This window comes from Falco peregrinus, chromosome 7 (genome assembly GCF_023634155.1).
Source record: "Falco peregrinus isolate bFalPer1 chromosome 7, bFalPer1.pri, whole genome shotgun sequence".
Classification (NCBI taxonomy): Eukaryota; Metazoa; Chordata; class Aves; order Falconiformes; family Falconidae; genus Falco; species Falco peregrinus.
The window spans coordinates 20,898,097-20,914,622 of record NC_073727.1 but is presented as its reverse complement, the minus strand read 5'-3'; the positions used below and the strand labels follow the sequence as shown (position 1 = coordinate 20,914,622).

The following is a 16,526-nucleotide window of genomic DNA, read 5'->3' as shown; positions in this document are numbered from 1 at the left end:
GCTCAAATGCAGGAAGGCTAAACCCAAGACTCTGCTTTTGCAAATACCTTTTGAAGGGTAAAAAGAAAAGCTGTATTAACCTGGTCACACAGAGATCTGGGCCAATAATTTGATGTAGCTGTGGAGAAGGCAAATGCAATGGAGGCATCAAACTCCTCTGGATAGATTCAGCACAAACAAACTCTGGATAGAAACAGCACAGAACTCACGCATTTGCAGGTATCTTTCTTGTCCTGAGGAGCCCAAATACGGATGCAGGAGTCCAGATGCAGTCCCGTAAGCACCAAGCAGAGGGAAATAATCACTTCCCTTGATCTGCTGTCCATGCTTTTGCTGATACAGTCCAGCACATGGCTGGCCTTCCCAGCTGCAAGGATACCCTGCTGACTCATTGAATGGAACGTTTGTGGCTGGTGATGTTACTGGAAAGAAGACGTTTTGGAAAAAGGATGTGGATTTATACAGTGAAAAGGAGGAAATGTCACCCTGAGGGAAGATAAGGAGCCAAAGCAGAGTGGCTTGTCAAAGCTTTGCACTGGGAGATGAGTCAGTTCAGGGTACAAGTATCTTCAGAGGGAGAATGCACCAAAAAAGCTGTTCAACTGAACAGAGGAAGGTGTAACCTACTGATGCTTCTTCTTTAAACAGACTAAACTTAGAAAGAAAGCTTAGTTTTTAGGAGTGAGAGTAACACATAATGGAAGTGGTGATGTCTTAATTTCCTGAAGTTCTTCGACTCATGACTAGATACTCTTCAACAGGGAAAATTTTCACCAAGAATGCAACTCCATGGAAGTCCGGAAGATCCAAGTGTATTTACTCCTCCTCCTTACTTTACTACTTAGAGACTTTGAGATCCTGAGCTGCCCTAGGGTGTGCCCATACTCTAATTTAAACATTGCTGTGCTCCTAAATGGTTGACCCTGTCCCAGGACCTGATGTGTCCCAGGAGTTTATTCACCAAATCCCAAGTGCAAGTTCAGGAGTTACCGTGTACCAAGGAGCATGCCCAATAGGCATTTTGGGTAGAACTACACTGTTTTGGAAGCCAATGAATTTCAATGTCAAGGTGATGATCAAACCAGGCCTTCTGGTCTGTGGACCAGGAGATGGGCTGTGGTGTTATTTAGTTTGTAGCAAATGAAGATGTTTGAGCAGCTCAGCAGAAAAGCAGACAGCAAGATGAACAAAGGCTGCATCCTTGTCCCCACAGCTGAGCTAAGCTATCCTTTTGCCATCTCCTTGCTGCACAGCATAAGGCTCCACTGACTTAGACATGCCAAGGACTTGGATTCAAATTTTCAACTGCAAAGAGCCAGAGGAGAGGAGTCAGGACATCCTAATTCCTTTCACTGTCTCGCTGTCTGAGCCATTCATGCCCTTGTCTTTCCCTCTTCTGGTTTAAATGAAGTAGGAGCAGTGGAAAAAGGGAGGTCCTCTGGGTACCATGAGCCGCAGATCACATCTTGCTGGAAGAACTAGGTGAGGACCTTTATCTGCTTGTATGATAACTTACAACAGAAGGGTTTCACAGACAGCTTGTAGGTATCTGGATACCACAGACAGCTTGTAGGTACCTGGATACCCTTGAAAGGCAATAGGATATGATGGGATGGGATAGGACGGGACAGGCCAGTTTTCTTAGTGCCCTCCTTCCCCCTTGAAAATGTGCCCAAAATAATTTAATACAGGTGAAAAACAAGTGGTCTAGCTTAAAACCAGCAAAGACCATCATTCTTTAAATTGCTGGATAACTTCTCCCTAGTTTTAAAGAGGGGTCAAGGTACCCGCTTTCTACTACTGCATCCATTGCACCTGTCTTTCCTGGAGCACCGCATCAGCAGTATCATACAAGTCTAACTAATCTGGCAATTGCCATTACTGCACAGTAGAAATCCTCCATGCCCCATACTCTGAAGTAGGCTAGACCAAGTCTGTGTTCACTGGTAAGTATTTTGGGAAAGATTTGCAAAAACTGGTTATTGCAAGGTAACGAGCAAGGGAAAATAAGCCCAGATTTATATCATGATGATGGACTATACATTTCTTATTACCAATCTTGAAAATATTTAATTTACAGAGGTGGTACAGAGGCGGCCTGTGTAAACAGAACAAGGATCACAGAGGTCACTATGCTTACCAGGAAAAAGCTGGAAAGAAATAAGCCCCATGAAAACATCTGTGCAAGGTATGCCTGGGGAAAAACAATTCTAGAATTTCTGGGAGTGGAAAATTACTTACATCATGGCTAGGTTGTATCCAATTCAAGAATACAGTGAAAAGTATGTTTTGTGAAGAAACATAAGAGATCCTTCCCCTCCTTTGCTGGTTTTTCTCCAGCTCTGCTGTTTCTCCTGTGATGCAGGTTGCTTCAGCATCTCCCAGCAGTGGTTTCTTTCATGTGTCCATAGACTCATTCAGACTTATCCTGTCTGGTCCTTGTGACTTAACTCCGAGGAGGAAATTATAGCTGTTGGGTTTGTATCCAGAAAAGATGAATCCACACAAATGCTGCAGCTCTTTGTGCTGAGCCAACATGAGCTATGAGTGTGGTGTTTGTTTGAATTCAAATGTGAATAACTTGAATGAGGGATTCCCTGTTGAACATTTATAGGAAAATACATATTCGACATCTATAAAATAAACTCTGCATCCAAAAAAACCGCAGTTGCTTGTCAAGAAAAAAAGAAGCTGCTTAGTATAAAAGTAATGATTTTTTTTTTTCAAAATTCCAGTAAACTACTGAATTACTCATTTTAAAAGGTCATGAATGGTCAGTTGCAGAAATGAGCAGAGTTATTTCCCTGTAGTGGTCGTGGGAACGAAGAAAAAGGTAGAGTGAAAAGCAAAGGGAAAAAGCAAAGAATGAAGGAGAGGGCTAGGAACGTATGAACGTGTAGTGGCAAATAGCTGGGGGGGGAGGCATGAAAAAGAGAGAAGGAACAGAGAAATCTGGAAAGAGGATAAGCGAGTGACAGGTGAGAGACTGGGAAGAGTCTTTCTCCAGTTTACTCTTCAGTAATCTTAACATTAAAAAAATTATGGCGATTGGAGACTGTATTAAAAATTGTCCCACTGCAGGTTGTCCAACAAGAAGACTCTGAACGTGATAATTCCTAATTTTAACCTTCCATCTCTGTCTGTCCTCTATAGCTTGCTAGCTGCTGTGTTACATAGGTGAGTATGGAGAAAAACAAGAGAAAAGCAAAACAGCATAGAAAATACTCATGCATGGAGGGCAGGGGAGATCTTGGTGCGCCAGCAGCAAAGAACAATACTCATCAAAACCAAAGATAGAGATATTGGTGCTTAGAAATGGACTCCTGCCATGAGCAGCACGGCAGGAGCAGAAACTTGAGCAAACCCATCTCCAAAGAGGGTTGTTTGCTTGCCAGCATGTGCAATGTCACCCCGACCCGCTGGTCCCACTCACAAAGGCACCTGGCAGCCGTGCTCCAGTCGGCTTATCCTCAGCGCTCACTGGCCCTTTTCACCAACCCGGACACGCGGGGGCAATTCCCCCTCCTCCAGATCCGGCTGCCAGGGCTCTGCCACCAGCACATGTGGAGCCATCGGGCATGGCTCTGCTCGACCCAGCGCCAGCCAGGGCTGCCGACAGCGGAGCTGCTCCCCGGAGGTACAGGAATGAAGCCTGGGCACCTTTCTGATCAGCTCTGGACGCGGCCTGCAAGGCACAGACACAATGCACAGACTTGGGCAGCAAATCTATCCCGCAGGATAGTTTTCAGGGTTCATCCATCCCCAACCAGTGCATTGGCAGTGAGGTTCCTCAGGGCCTCAGGGGTCTCCCCCAAACACAGTGCTCTACAACATTTTCATCACACTCATTTGGCTGGGTATTTTGTCTCAATTTTGTTTTGGTTTGGTTTTTCCACCCCCAGTATTGATCATTGCCTAAAGGAAATGAAGTAAAAATGGTTTATGAACAGGAGTTAATAAATTTCCAGTTACCATGGTGATGGCAGGAAGACATCTCAGAAAGCTGTTCTTAGTCCTGAACTATCCAGGGTCTTCATTAACAAATTGCATAATGGAATAAAAATTGTGCTTGCCGAATCTGAAAACAGCAGGCTGAAAGGGAATGCGGCACATTAGAAGACACTGGAGACTGACATTTTTTTGCAAAAGACAGGAACAATCAGTGTAGAAGGTAAAATGAGCAGTATCTGTCAATGCAGTGGTTCTGCAGGTGAGGTCTGGGGCTGCAGTGGGCAACAAGGTCGCACAGTGGTACAATGCCATCCTACTATGGAAAAGGCAGAAATCATTCCTTCTAAAAAAATCAACAGGATTATCACTTGTCAGGCACTTAAGTGAATCCATTTATTGCTCCAAACTGCTAGACTTCCAGGTAGTGTGCTTTTTTACTGCTTAGGGCACCATACTTCAAGATAAGGTGGAATAGTTGGAGAGACCCTAGAGCTGAGATGGTTAAGGGACCAAGAAAATACGATCTGTAACAAAAATCTGGAAGAACTGAGATCATGGTGACAGGGAAAAAAAAAAGTGGGGGACACGATGCCCCACAAATCTGAAATAAAGAGTACATAGGAAGGGAACAATGTGCTCCCCATGTCTAGGGCGGTGCAGATGAGAAATAGTGGGCTGAAACTGCAATGATGACAGTTCAGTGTTGTCTACAGGACAGCATTTCTAGTGGCACAGAGAATGATGTCCTGAAGGAGGGGAGCTGATGCAGGGGACACCAGTTGTTGGTATTCCCAAAGACGCTTTACATCTTTCCAAGAGGAATGATTATGGTTGTGAGGAGCTCTGCCTGGGGGATGTGGGGCAATGACTCTGAGGACATCTACAGTTCCATGCATTTTTGGTAACAACACATAATCATCATGGTTGCATCTATGTTGGTAAACTGAATGGTACCAGGGCCCACTTGGTGGTCCTAAGGCTGGTGGGTGTACCCTAGCCACATCTATAGTATTAAACTCTCTTCCAATCAAAGCAGGATGACCACATCCTTGTCATGTTGGAAATCATACCTGTCCCATGGAGACATATGAAGTGCAGTGGGAAATGCATTTGCAAAAGTCTCAAGTGACCTCAGAAAAAAGCATGGCCAGGGCTGTGCTACAAATTTACCAGTGGGGACAGCCAGCTTGCTGTGTCAGGCTTCAGCACAGTTTATTTATAAGTCAACCACAGAAGAGTAAATCATGCTATAGAATCATAGAATCATAGAATTGTTTAGGTTGAAACAGACCTTTAAGATTATCGAGTCCAACTGTTAACGCAGCACTGCCAAGCCCACCACTAACCCATGTCCCTAAGTGCCACGTCTACATGTCTTTTAAATACCTCCAGGGATGAGGAGTCCACCACATCCCTGGGCAGCCTGTGCCAGTGCTTGACCACCCTTTCAGTGAATTATTTTTTCCTAACACCCTATCTAAACCTCCCCTGGTGCAATTTGAGGCTGTTTCCTCTCGTCCTGTCGCTTGTTACTTGGGAGAAGAGACCGACCCCACCTCACTACACCCTCCTGTCAGGTAGTTGTAGAGAGTGAGAAGGTCCCCCCTGAGCCTCCTTTCCTCTGGCCTAAACACCCCCAGCTCCCTCAGCCGCTCCTCATCAGTCTGGTGCTCTGGTCCCTTCCCCAGCTTCGTTGCTCCCTTCTTATCAGGCACTCATCTAGCCAAGTGTCTGCGGTCTGACAGTGGTGAATAGATGATGCTTAGACAAGTGGAAGAACATGGCAAACAAAGAGCAGATGTGTTTGGAAACCCATCCAGTTCCAGTAGTCTAGGGTTTAGGGGTTGTTGAGTTTGATATGGATCCTTATAATTGTACTGAGTGCCCCTCAATGGATTTTATGGATCTCATGAAGAAAGTATAGAATAATACAGGGTGGAAGGGAGCTCTGGGGGTCATCTGGTCCATCCAGCTGCTCAGAAAAGAGAAAATTTCAAAGTTAGATTGACTTCCCTACTTGCTTTCTTAGCACATTTACAATTTCTTACTCCACAATATCGATGGTAATGAGTTGCACCATCCTGTTGTGTGCAGTGTGGAAGAAAAACGTCTTTGTTCACTACATCACCCTTTTGTATGACATCTACTTCTGTGGTTGAGAGAAATGGGAAATCATAGTTGTCTTTTTGTTACGACAGTTACTGTTTTGACACTGCTGTCACATATTCCCATATACCCATCTTCTCCTATGGTGGAAGAGTCCTGGTATAATTACTATCTCACTGTCTGAAAATAAGCCCCCAGCTTTCACCATCCTTGCTGCCATCCTCTGTACCTCTTCTTGTCCTACTCTACATGTGCAGAGACAGGGACACCAAGCAGCGTGCACAGTACATACCGTGAGGTACCCTCGAAACTGTTACAGAGACACACCAATTTTTGCCAGTGCCCATTCTAGCAAATCCTAACACTCAAATTCCCTGTCTGACTGCCTCTGGATGCTGGGGTGACTTTTTCTTCTGAAGTGCTCTTTGGGAGCACCTCTTTCCTGGAAAGTGAAAGTAAGTTTGCCACCACTGAGTCACGTTTGCCATCTGCTTATGCTGCCACTCAGTGCTGAGACCCTTCTGCCTTGCAGGCTCCTTTCAGTCAGCTTTCATTTCACTGTTCTCAGTAACCTTCTGCCAGCCTCAGAGCTCCCCTGGCAGCAGGGATCAGGCTATCTCCACCCCAGAAACTAAGCACACTTGAGACACCAGAGCTGTCAGGAGGATTTGTGAGGAAGAAGTGATGGCTGAAGTGCCTGCAAGTGGTTGGCTCATCCAGGCTCCTGGGAAAAGGCTCTCAGTTTCAGTGCTTCTGCCCATCAGTGGGGTGAGAGGGGGCAACAGAACCGGCTACATTGAACATGGCATTTGCTAAATTTATCAGATGGATTTTTGCAGTCATAATTCCCAAGAGGGTGATACATGGGCATCAGGTCCTTCCCAAGTCAGGGCTGCTCACATCAGGGCCCCTCTCAGCTTGTCCAGCTCCTGATAGTGACAGATCTAGACAACAGAGGGAGAGTTATCGGTGCATCATGGCCATGGCTCAGCCCTATTGCATGCAGTTGCATCCCTGCCAAAGGTTGAGAACGACCTGAAGTCCTTTGATATTGATCTTGTTTCCTATAAGGTCCCTCTGCCCTAGCAGATCTATCTACTCACCATTCACTCCTGTCACACTCCATGGTTTTCATTTGAATTGGGTAGTGATACCAGACCTAGGGAGAGCAGGGGTTTGCCAGCATACCTAGATGTTGGGTGGAGGGGCTGGTGGTTGTGTTGTGCAGTGACCCCATGAGGGAGGTCCCGTGAGCAACAGGACCTCCTCCAGAACCCTCCTCTCTGCTCAGAAATGCACAATAAATGTGAGGCCTTGCCACTCAACAGCTCCCAGCTCAAGCTCTCTCTGACCCTCCTCTCTCCAGCCTTGCTGAGATCCCAGCTCAACTCCAGCCATGAGGTTCCTCTACCTTGTCTTCGCTGTCTTCCTACTGGTCTCCTTGGCTGCCCCAGGTAAGAGGGTGAATTGCATTGGAAGGTGACCTGGCCAATGGTGGGAGAACCAGAGTGAGTGAGTGGGACATGTTTGATAGGCAGCTTGAGCAAATGTGGTCTCTGTTGGCCTTAAAGGTGGTGATTTTGTTGGCCACATAAATGTGTAGCACTTTAGGTATACAGTCGGGTGCTGGTCTCCTGCAAATGTGCTGATGACTTGGTTACCCCAGGTTGTCTTAAATGGGGCTTTATGTTCCTGTGCAGACAGATGAGTCTTTAAAGAAAAAATCACTTTTAAATACCCTGAGGGTCATTTAAGATGTTTTAGATATTTTTGACACCTTCTAGGCCAAGGTGAGCTGAGCCCTGGTGTAATTATTTTAGCCACGGAGTACCAAGTGAGTGCTGGGTACCTTTTTCAGAGACACCAGCCTCCTGGATGTTTACTCTGCTCAGATGATGCCACCTTTTGTGTCAAACCAGTTCTGAGTGTATCTTTAGGGTCCAGTTCCCTTGCATTTTGAATGTGCAGTGCTGGCAGGTATCCCTCCAGTTCTGCTTCTTGCCACCCTCTTCAACAGACAAAAGGGAGACTGGGGGCTCAGAAGGGCTCCCAGTCCAATATCCATTCACTCTGGACATAATTCCCAGCTATTTTGGGTGCTGGGTGTTTGGCACTTGAATCTCTTTTAACACATGGAGGTCAGATTTTGGTTACCACAGGAACTGCCACCTGTGAAACCCTCCATATTTTTTGGAACACCAACTCATTTTTATGAAATAAGTTTGATGTGGCTTTTGCCGTTTTTTTTTTTGAGACCACTGATCCTATCCCTTAAGAAGAGGTGCAAGACATGTCACCAGCCGGGGGGAGAGGGATGCACAAGGAGTTTCTCAGGCTTGTGCTCTTCCAGGTTCCTCCCTGCTTTGGGGCTGGGCTTGGGCAGGAGTGTGGATGTGTGGGAGAATGGAGCAGGACCTCCCTAGAGGCAGGGTCCCATCCTTCTGACCGCTGCCGCACCTAGACCTGGAGGTGGTGGGAGGGCTCGGCAGTGGGGAGCAGAGGCACCTACCCTGACCCAACCACTCTCCCCTGCCTCCCCCTTGCAGGCTACGGGCAGATAAGGAAGCACTGCCCCAAGGTGGGGTACTGCTCCAGCAAGTGCAGCAAGGCGGATGTGTGGTCCTTCTCCTCCGACTGCAAGTACTACTGCTGCATCCCACCCGGCTGGAAGGCAAAATAGGAGCTGAAGAGGAAGCACCTGGGGAAGAGGAGGCACCGTGGAGGCTTTAGGAGCGTCTTCTCGACTGCCTAAGCTGATTGTCATCCCCTCCTCTCAATAATTAAAAAGAGAAAAAAAAGGAGATGTAACTGTGGTGCGTGTGGTGTGGTTACTTGTGTCCCCATGATCCCACATAAAGCATTAGGACAGGTTCTCCAAACACAGCCCAAAAGGGATATCAGCAGCATGTCTCATTGTTCTTTTTGCACAAAATTCATGACAAAAGTGCTAAACATATGGAGTTTTCCTCTCTGTTTCCCACAGTGAATTCAGTCAATGGTGGGTGAAAAAGGCCTGGTTGGAAGAACACCCTCCTGGGTGTCCCTTTCCCCACTGAGCCTCACAGCAAAACCTGTGGGTCTTGTGTGGGAGAGAGCCTGGTTCAGCCCCAGGGCTCAGAAAATCAGTATGCATCTGAGATCCTGGCAGGACTGTTGTTATCATGATGGGGTAATGAGCAGGAATGGATGGGTGCAATACTCCACATTCCCTTCAGCACCTTCGAGAGACCTCTAGAAGAACCTTTGGGAGAGCACTGTTCCTTCCATCTATTTCCCAAAGGCTTCTCTACTGAGACCACCCACAAGAACACCTATTGGAGTCATACACAGGTGCCTGCTGTGGGCATACAGCTGCCCTAGAGGGGTCTGTAAGAGGGCTATTTGCAGCAGCCTTTTCTGCTGTGGTGATTATGTCCATCCTTATCTGTCTCGGCCTCTGGAGTCACCGCAGGTACCTTCCATATTGAAAACTGCATCAATGTCTTTTTAACGATGTCCTGTTTCATGTTCCTGTGTCCTAGCTGTGGTTTTGACCAGGTAATGATCAGGTGATGATCAGGCATACTGAAATCTTGTAGCATCTGAAGGTGTGGATTGTGTGGGGAAAAAGGCACAGATTGGAGAAACCCAGGAATTGTAAGGGAACACAGTGAAACAAAGCAAGGATTGGTGAAAGCGAAAAATGTAGATAGAGGGACCTGAAAGGGAGCACTGAGAGATGACCCAGCAATGACCAGCAATTGCTGAAGGCGTTCAAGGAGCTACCTGCAAGCATGATAAACCCACACCAGCCTGTGGCAAGCTTCCACCTCCTCCTCTTCCAGTAAAGACACAGCCAGCACAAATAAAGCCGATACCATTCCCAATGACCTCCATGGACCTTGGGTGGGGAATGGATAAATGGAAAGGGAAAGAGAAACACATAACCTAAATCTCTGCAGCAGATTAGAAAAGGGATTGCCAAGTGCCTATTTTGTTTTCCCGCTCAGTCATTCCTAGAAGAGGAACAAAATCCATCTCTGACAGCTTCATCTCTGACCTCCCAGTGAACTTCAGTGTTGTCAAAATACCTTCTCACCAACTCTGGAGAAACTGTAGTTCTCTATGTTTTAAAATTAGGCCACTGTTAATAATTTCTTTCAGGATGTTCTCTGTGACACTGATCCAGGACTTGACTTGGTGTATATGAGCCCAAGTCTTGAATCACCAATGTGTCTTGATACCCTGAAGTCACTGTGGAAATTCCCAGTTTCAGGAGAGGATCTTTCCTCAGTTGTCATCTGTAACACCTTTCTAATGCATTTTCTTTGACAAGTGAATTTAATAAGAAAAGCGAAAAATGTGAGGGGTCTTAATACTTGGGGTTCACAGGGGTCCAGACAAATCTGGAAAAGAAACCACGTTTTTTGGTGATACAGAGAAACCCTTGTATTTATAGACCACAACAGAACATTCATGGGTGGGATAATGACATGATCGTGAATTGCTGTTGTTTTTCATCTAAACCCACATCACTTTAATGCAATAATTTATTCACCCTTCCCATGTGAAGCTTTCATTGTGTTCCATGGGTTGAAAGGGCAGGTATTTTGGGAAAAAACACCCTACTCTTTGTCTTTCCTATCTGGCAGCTAGAGTAACTTGAGGAAGTCTGTTAAGTACCAATTAAAACAGCACCATAAATCGCAGCTCCAAAAGAAATGGTGTTTTTCTGAGCCCTGCTTCTAGAAGTTGCAGGTGATAATAGGTTGGACCCTGGTTGTAAGATTCTGCACCCACCCGCCCCCCCCCCCCCCCCCCCCCCCGTTTTCCTCTGTATTTTATTTTCAATGTCATGTAATGACTTCTGCAGAAACATTTTAAAGGAAACAAGCTGCATAGGGCAGCAAAGAAACACTTTCCACACAAATCTGGAGATACCATATTGTCTGGTATTATACATTTTAAAGATCTGTCTTTTCTTGTACTGACAGTCAGTACATCTGCCCTGGAAGAAAGAGGAATGCCAGGCACAATGAAAACGTCTGGCCCAATGATTCGTGTTAATATGCCCATCTGCTTCTCTGTCACTCGTGCCTACATAGAATCGCAGGCGGCAACTGGGGCAGAGTCGGCACCGGCTTTTTTGCATCAGGATGCAGACCTTTCTGGTTGAGCGCAGTTTGTATAAATAGCAAAGCAATGACCCGTCAGGGCCTTTTCTAATTGATGCTTCCTCGATAAGAAGGAGACTGAAGGCTCACCAGATCTCAGATTTCACTCTCCAAACGGTGCATGTGAGTCTCAATGCCTCTAACTCTTCTCTCTTCTTGCATGGGGATATTAGCTGTCATTAAGAGGAGGTAAGCACTTTCTCCCTGAAACGGGAACACCAAAAAAGAGTGAACAGAAAATCTCAAAATGTCTGGCTGAAATTGCCAAGATTTATCAAGCAATACAGTGTAATGATCACAGAATCATAGGACCATAGAATGGTTTGGGTGGGAAGGGACCTTAAAGACCACCCAGTTCCACCCCTTGCCACGGGCAAGGACCCCTCCCCCCAGCCCAGGCTGCCCCCAGCCCCGTCCAGCCTGGCCTTGAGCCCTGCCAGGGATGGGGCACCCACAGCTGCTCTGGGCAGCCTGGGCCAGCGCCTCGCCGCCCTCACAGGGAAGAATTTCTTCCTCATCTCTCATCTCCATCTCCCCTCTCTCATGTAAAGCCATTCCCCCGTGTGCCATCGCCACCTGCCCTTGCCCAAAGCCCCTCCCCAGCTTTCTTGCCGGCCCCTTTAGGCACTGGCAGGTGCTCTAAGGTCTCCCCGCAGCCTTCTCCTCCCCAGGCTGAGCCACTCCAGCTCTCCCAGCCTGTCCCCACAGCAGAGCTGCTCCAGCCGCCTGATCATCACTCTCTCTTCCTTGCCTTAATACTTGAATTCCCAGTCTCTACCGGGCAATGAAATAGCCACCACAGAGCCATTCATTTCACATATAAAATTAGTTTGATTTTTCCTGTGTGCATCACTCTACATTGATCTGCACTGAATTTCATCAGCCAGTTTACGAGCCAGCCACTGAAACCAGCGAGATCCTTTCACAGCTATCACCTTTATTACCCTGAATAATGCAGCACCAGTAACAAATTCTGCCACCTTTCCATTCAACCCCTTTTCCAGATCTTTTATGATCAAATTTAGCACTGTAGAGCCCCACAGCACTCCCTATGACTCTCCTGCAACTCGGCCCCAGAATGTTGGTCCCTGCCTCCTGCATCCCAATCTCTCTAGTCCTCAAGTCCTCCGCCTCCTTTGGCGAGCTCTAGCAGGTTTTTCCTTTGTTTTTTTTTCCTCCCACGTTATTATATTTATAACTGGCAGAATCCTGGCTTGCAATCCTGTAGAATCTTTTAAGTTGGGGTTTGCTGGTCATTCTCTGCCCCAAATTAGCATCTCCCTGTCTTTGCATGGTAAATCTTTGTGAAGCAATAGATCACACAGTGCCGTCAGGAGTGAGCTGATTTCATCCCTGAATTCCCTTAGGACTTTTGGGGAAAACAATCTGGGTGCTGGTGCTGCTCATTTCCTCTCTTCCACCTCCTTTACGTTTAAGACAAGGCCTTTGATGTGTCCCCACAAAGACGAGTTCAGCATGAAGACCTCCCTTCTTTCTTGCAAGATGAATGCAGCCGCAGATATTTCACTTGGGTTCCGTGGAGTGGCCTTAGCTTTTATAGGCTTTACTGCTCTAACCATCTCCTGCTGTACACGCTCTTCATCAGGCTTCCTGTTCCTGATGTCTTTGGGAAAAAGACTTATTTTAAGAGGTTTCTTCAACTTTTGCATGTTCTTCCTGCAATTCTCTGCTGAGTTGCCTTACTGTGTTTTACACTTTGTCAGGTACAGTTTACTATCTTTTCTATTTTCTGTGTTTGGACACAATTTCAACTGCTTCTTTCTAACAACCTCCCTCATCCCACTGTTCTGCTATGACCTTTTCCTTTTGCACTTTCTCAGGGCTTTTTTTAATAGGTGTCATACATTTTCTCTGAGTCTCCAACCAGGGGCCTTAAACAGCTCCCACAGTGCTTGCAAAGAATCTATTTGCAAGGATTTCACTCTTCGAGCTGTCCCTTTTGTCTTCTTTTTAACAATTTCCCCATTTTTATGTAGCTTCCTTCCTGAAATTAAGCACATAAGTAGTGGCCTTTTCATCCCCTGTTGCTCCTGCAAAGATGTGGAGTGTAAGTACCATATAATCTGTGCTGCAGTAGCTCTCCCAGGGTAAAACTTTGAATGAAGCCCAGTATGTTAGTCAGAACCGAGTGCTGTTTCTTGGTTATTTAGCATACCAAAGGCAGTGCTGAGAAAACACTTGTTATGTCTTTGTCTCCTACTGCTAGGTCAGTGAGCCTGGACCTGGGGTTTTCTCCCTGGAAACGTATGAAACCCCATGTAATCCAGTTATTTATCAGTACTGGCTTCATAAGGTATAAATATTCAGCTATTTCTCCTGTTAAAGGTGGTTTCCAGGACATAAATTTGCTTCTTAGCATAGCCAGAATTTAAGATATTAACAAAGTGAAATGAGAGAGAAAGATCATATTTGTAGCAGTAATGGCGACTGACCATGCTAGGAAGAAATGTTTTCTCTTTTTCTTGGACATTTGTTCACATCTGGATACCTTTGCCCAAGAAATTAATTTCTGGGCAACCAACCCTGCCCAAGACAAGGTCTGGGTACAGTTTCTGAGATCCTCTGTACCAGAGCTCTGCTCTTAAAAGGCAACTATGTCTGCCAACCCCACTTTGCACCATTGTACCCAAAGAACCATCCAACATGCCGCAAGTCATACACTTTCAGGGTGATGCTGTAAAATGTGTGATGTTGGGGGTTACTGGTTTAAACTATGCTTTTTCACAACCACCTTCTGAAAGCCTGAAGCCTCCATGAGCACCTTCCAGGTTGGTTTTTTTTTTGATGCTCAGCTTCATGATGCCAAGAGGAAGGTTTAGTACTTCTTGTTGGTGTAATAGCTGAATATTTCTCTCTCATTATGCCAGTCTGTTACTGATTTTTGAGACACCAGAGTACAATACCTGCCATTTTTACATTTTTTTTTCTTTTGTACATGTTACCACTGGTATGTCTCTCCTCCCTGCTTTCAGTGTGTGTGCAAATAAGACTGAAGCGCTCTCTGAAAGCTTGTGGTTCCTATGTGGTCCTGGAGTGACAGCCTTTGTGATCAAAAAGTTACTGTTACTGGCCATCCTTAGAAGAGACCAGTCAATTTTTTGTTCCCATCAGTTCCTGTCTTGCCTCCGAAAACAGGCATTGAAAATCTCTTGGATGCCATTCACAGAGGGGCCTTTGATTCTCTTTGGTGGAGAGCAGCATGTCCATGCAAGAGAGACCACACTTTTGCAGCCAAAACATTTGCTTTAAGCAGCTGGTGTCGCTCACTCCTTGCTCCTTCCTTGCTGCTTCTGAAGATGAATGCATAGTGTCTGCAGGATGCTCTACAATTGCAAGAAGAGATGAGTGGCCCAGTGAGGTTTGGGACATACATTTTTGGGCTGTCAGGACAGGGCAAACACAGTTTCTTTTTTCCTTCAAGTGCCTTTCACTGTGGAAATATTAGATAGCTACACTGCTCTTCTGAAAGAGGTGAAAAAGCAAAAGCCGTATTTAACGTTAGCACAAAGTGCACGTGCACAAAATGTTAACTGCTCTGTGTAGCAGGGCTGCACCCCGCCTGCCTTCCTTGCTTCTGCGGGAAGGGGAGGAAAGAGCCAGTTGCAGTGGATGAAGCCCCAGACTGCAACACATGCAGCTCCTGTGGCTGGGAAATGCAAGGTGAGCATTCAGGGCACCTGGGCAGAAGAGGCTAGGCAATTTCTTTCTGCCTTTCTTTCTTTTCTTTTTTTTTTTTTTTCTTTTTTTCTTTAGGAAAAACCCTACATCATGTTTTTGAGAGATTCTCTACTGCAGGGAGCACTGGATTCCTCTGGGAGATCCCAGGTCCATTCTTCCGTCAAGAGAAGAGGTGGTTTCTGAAAGTGAAGGAAGCCTGTCTCCCTCCCTCCTTGCATTATACCCATGTCAAATTCCAGGCTGAAACCCCCAAAACAGGACCCATGCCTTCCCTCCTGTTGTTTAGTGCAGTTGGAGGGTCCCTCTGATCCCCAAGAGGCTGCAACGAGGTACCCCAGGAGGTTACACAGCTGCAGATGATGGGCAGTAACAGCGCAAACAATCATTCTCCTAACAACAGAAATTCCAAATAAACGTCTGGTGTTGGAAACCTTTAGCTGCAGAAACATTTTGAAGGCTGGAGATGCAGCAGAGCAAGAGACACCACTTCAAAACCCCATTTTGTAGTTCATTCACTTTCACGTGGCTTTTCACTCTCCTCACACAATTCTTATTTTCTTTTTTTTTTTTTTTTCTTGTGGGAGTATGGGAAAAAGACAACAAAGGGTTGTTTTTTTGTTGTCATTCAGTGTCTCCTTTTGCAACTTTTACTACTTTATCAAACTTTCAACCTTGTGTGTTTGTGAACTCTTCTCACCAACACATAGCTGGTTTAGGTGAATTTTCCTTCTTTTGTATAACTTGTTTGGGATCAGGTGGGGGTCGAGAAATTGCTGCTTTAAAGATGACAGTCTGTGGTTCTCAATGGGCCATCCTGTACCAAGTGTGACATTTACCTGCTGCCTATCCCTGCCGGATCTCAGCCTCTGTCAGCTGGATGTTAACCCCCTCACACTCAGTATTTCACAGTGTGCACCTAGTTTGGAAAGAGACATATTTGTCTTCTCAAGAAAAATAACAGAAGAAATCTCACAGCTTTAGCAGGATTCCTATACCTCTGGTCAGTCTTTAAACTGAGAAAGCTTTTAAAGGTGTCAGATTTCACATTTATCCCGTGTCCTAAGGATAAAATAAAGGAACAGGAGGATGCTCACTAGGTTATTTCTCTTTGCCTCAAAATTGCCTGGTACACAGTCATTTGGACCATGGTGGCTGGTGGCGAGGCTCTTGGAGCACCCTAAATTGCATGTACAGACACAAAGCGTGGATTCACCTCTCCAGCAGGCAGCAGGCACGCCTTCAGGCACCGCGTGTTCAGACTCCCCTGGCAATTGGAGGAGTTTTGAACAAATACAGAAATTAGCCTTAGGAAGAAACGACTTTTCCCCGCAACTCTGTGTACTAGTTGCAGTGCTAAGATCTCTGCTGACCATGGAGGATGCTGCAGAAGAGAGGAGACACAGACCTTCCCCCTGCAGAAATTAAGCAGCCTTTCCGCAAGAGGAAGAGGTCTGTATCACCTCTCTTCCCCTGCAGCATCCTTCAGTGCAACAAATACCAGTACAGCAGCCTTTTTATGAGTTTGAAAGGCACCATGGCTGGAAGGAAACTTGTCCTATTTCCTGAAGAGTTGGGGCTGTTTTCTGTCCCATGAACCAGTCAGGGAGTTAACCCTTT

The 16,526-nt window shown here is 46.0% G+C and overlaps 1 protein-coding gene across 1 annotated transcript; it reads left to right on the top strand.

Moving 5' to 3' along the window:
• The first annotated feature begins 7,434 nt into the window (after window positions 1-7,434).
• On the top strand, window positions 7,435-8,737 carry LOC114014006 (cygnin). The gene is made up of 2 exons (XM_027796115.1): window positions 7,435-7,511; window positions 8,604-8,737. Exons 1-2 carry the CDS (start codon window positions 7,454-7,456, stop codon window positions 8,735-8,737), a joined length of 192 nt encoding a protein of 63 aa, XP_027651916.1. The 5' UTR covers window positions 7,435-7,453.
• Window positions 8,738-16,526: the final 7,789 nt, after the last annotated feature.

Bases quoted from the DNA above. Each gene is read 5' to 3' on its own strand.
- LOC114014006 (XM_027796115.1), top strand. From the start codon at position 7,454: ATGAGGTTCCTCTACCTTGTCTTCGCTGTCTTCCTACTGGTCTCCTTG. The intron at 7,512-8,603 runs GTAAGAGGGTGA...TCCCCCTTGCAG, and splicing joins GGTCTCCTTGGCTGCCCCAG to GCTACGGGCAGATAAGGAAG.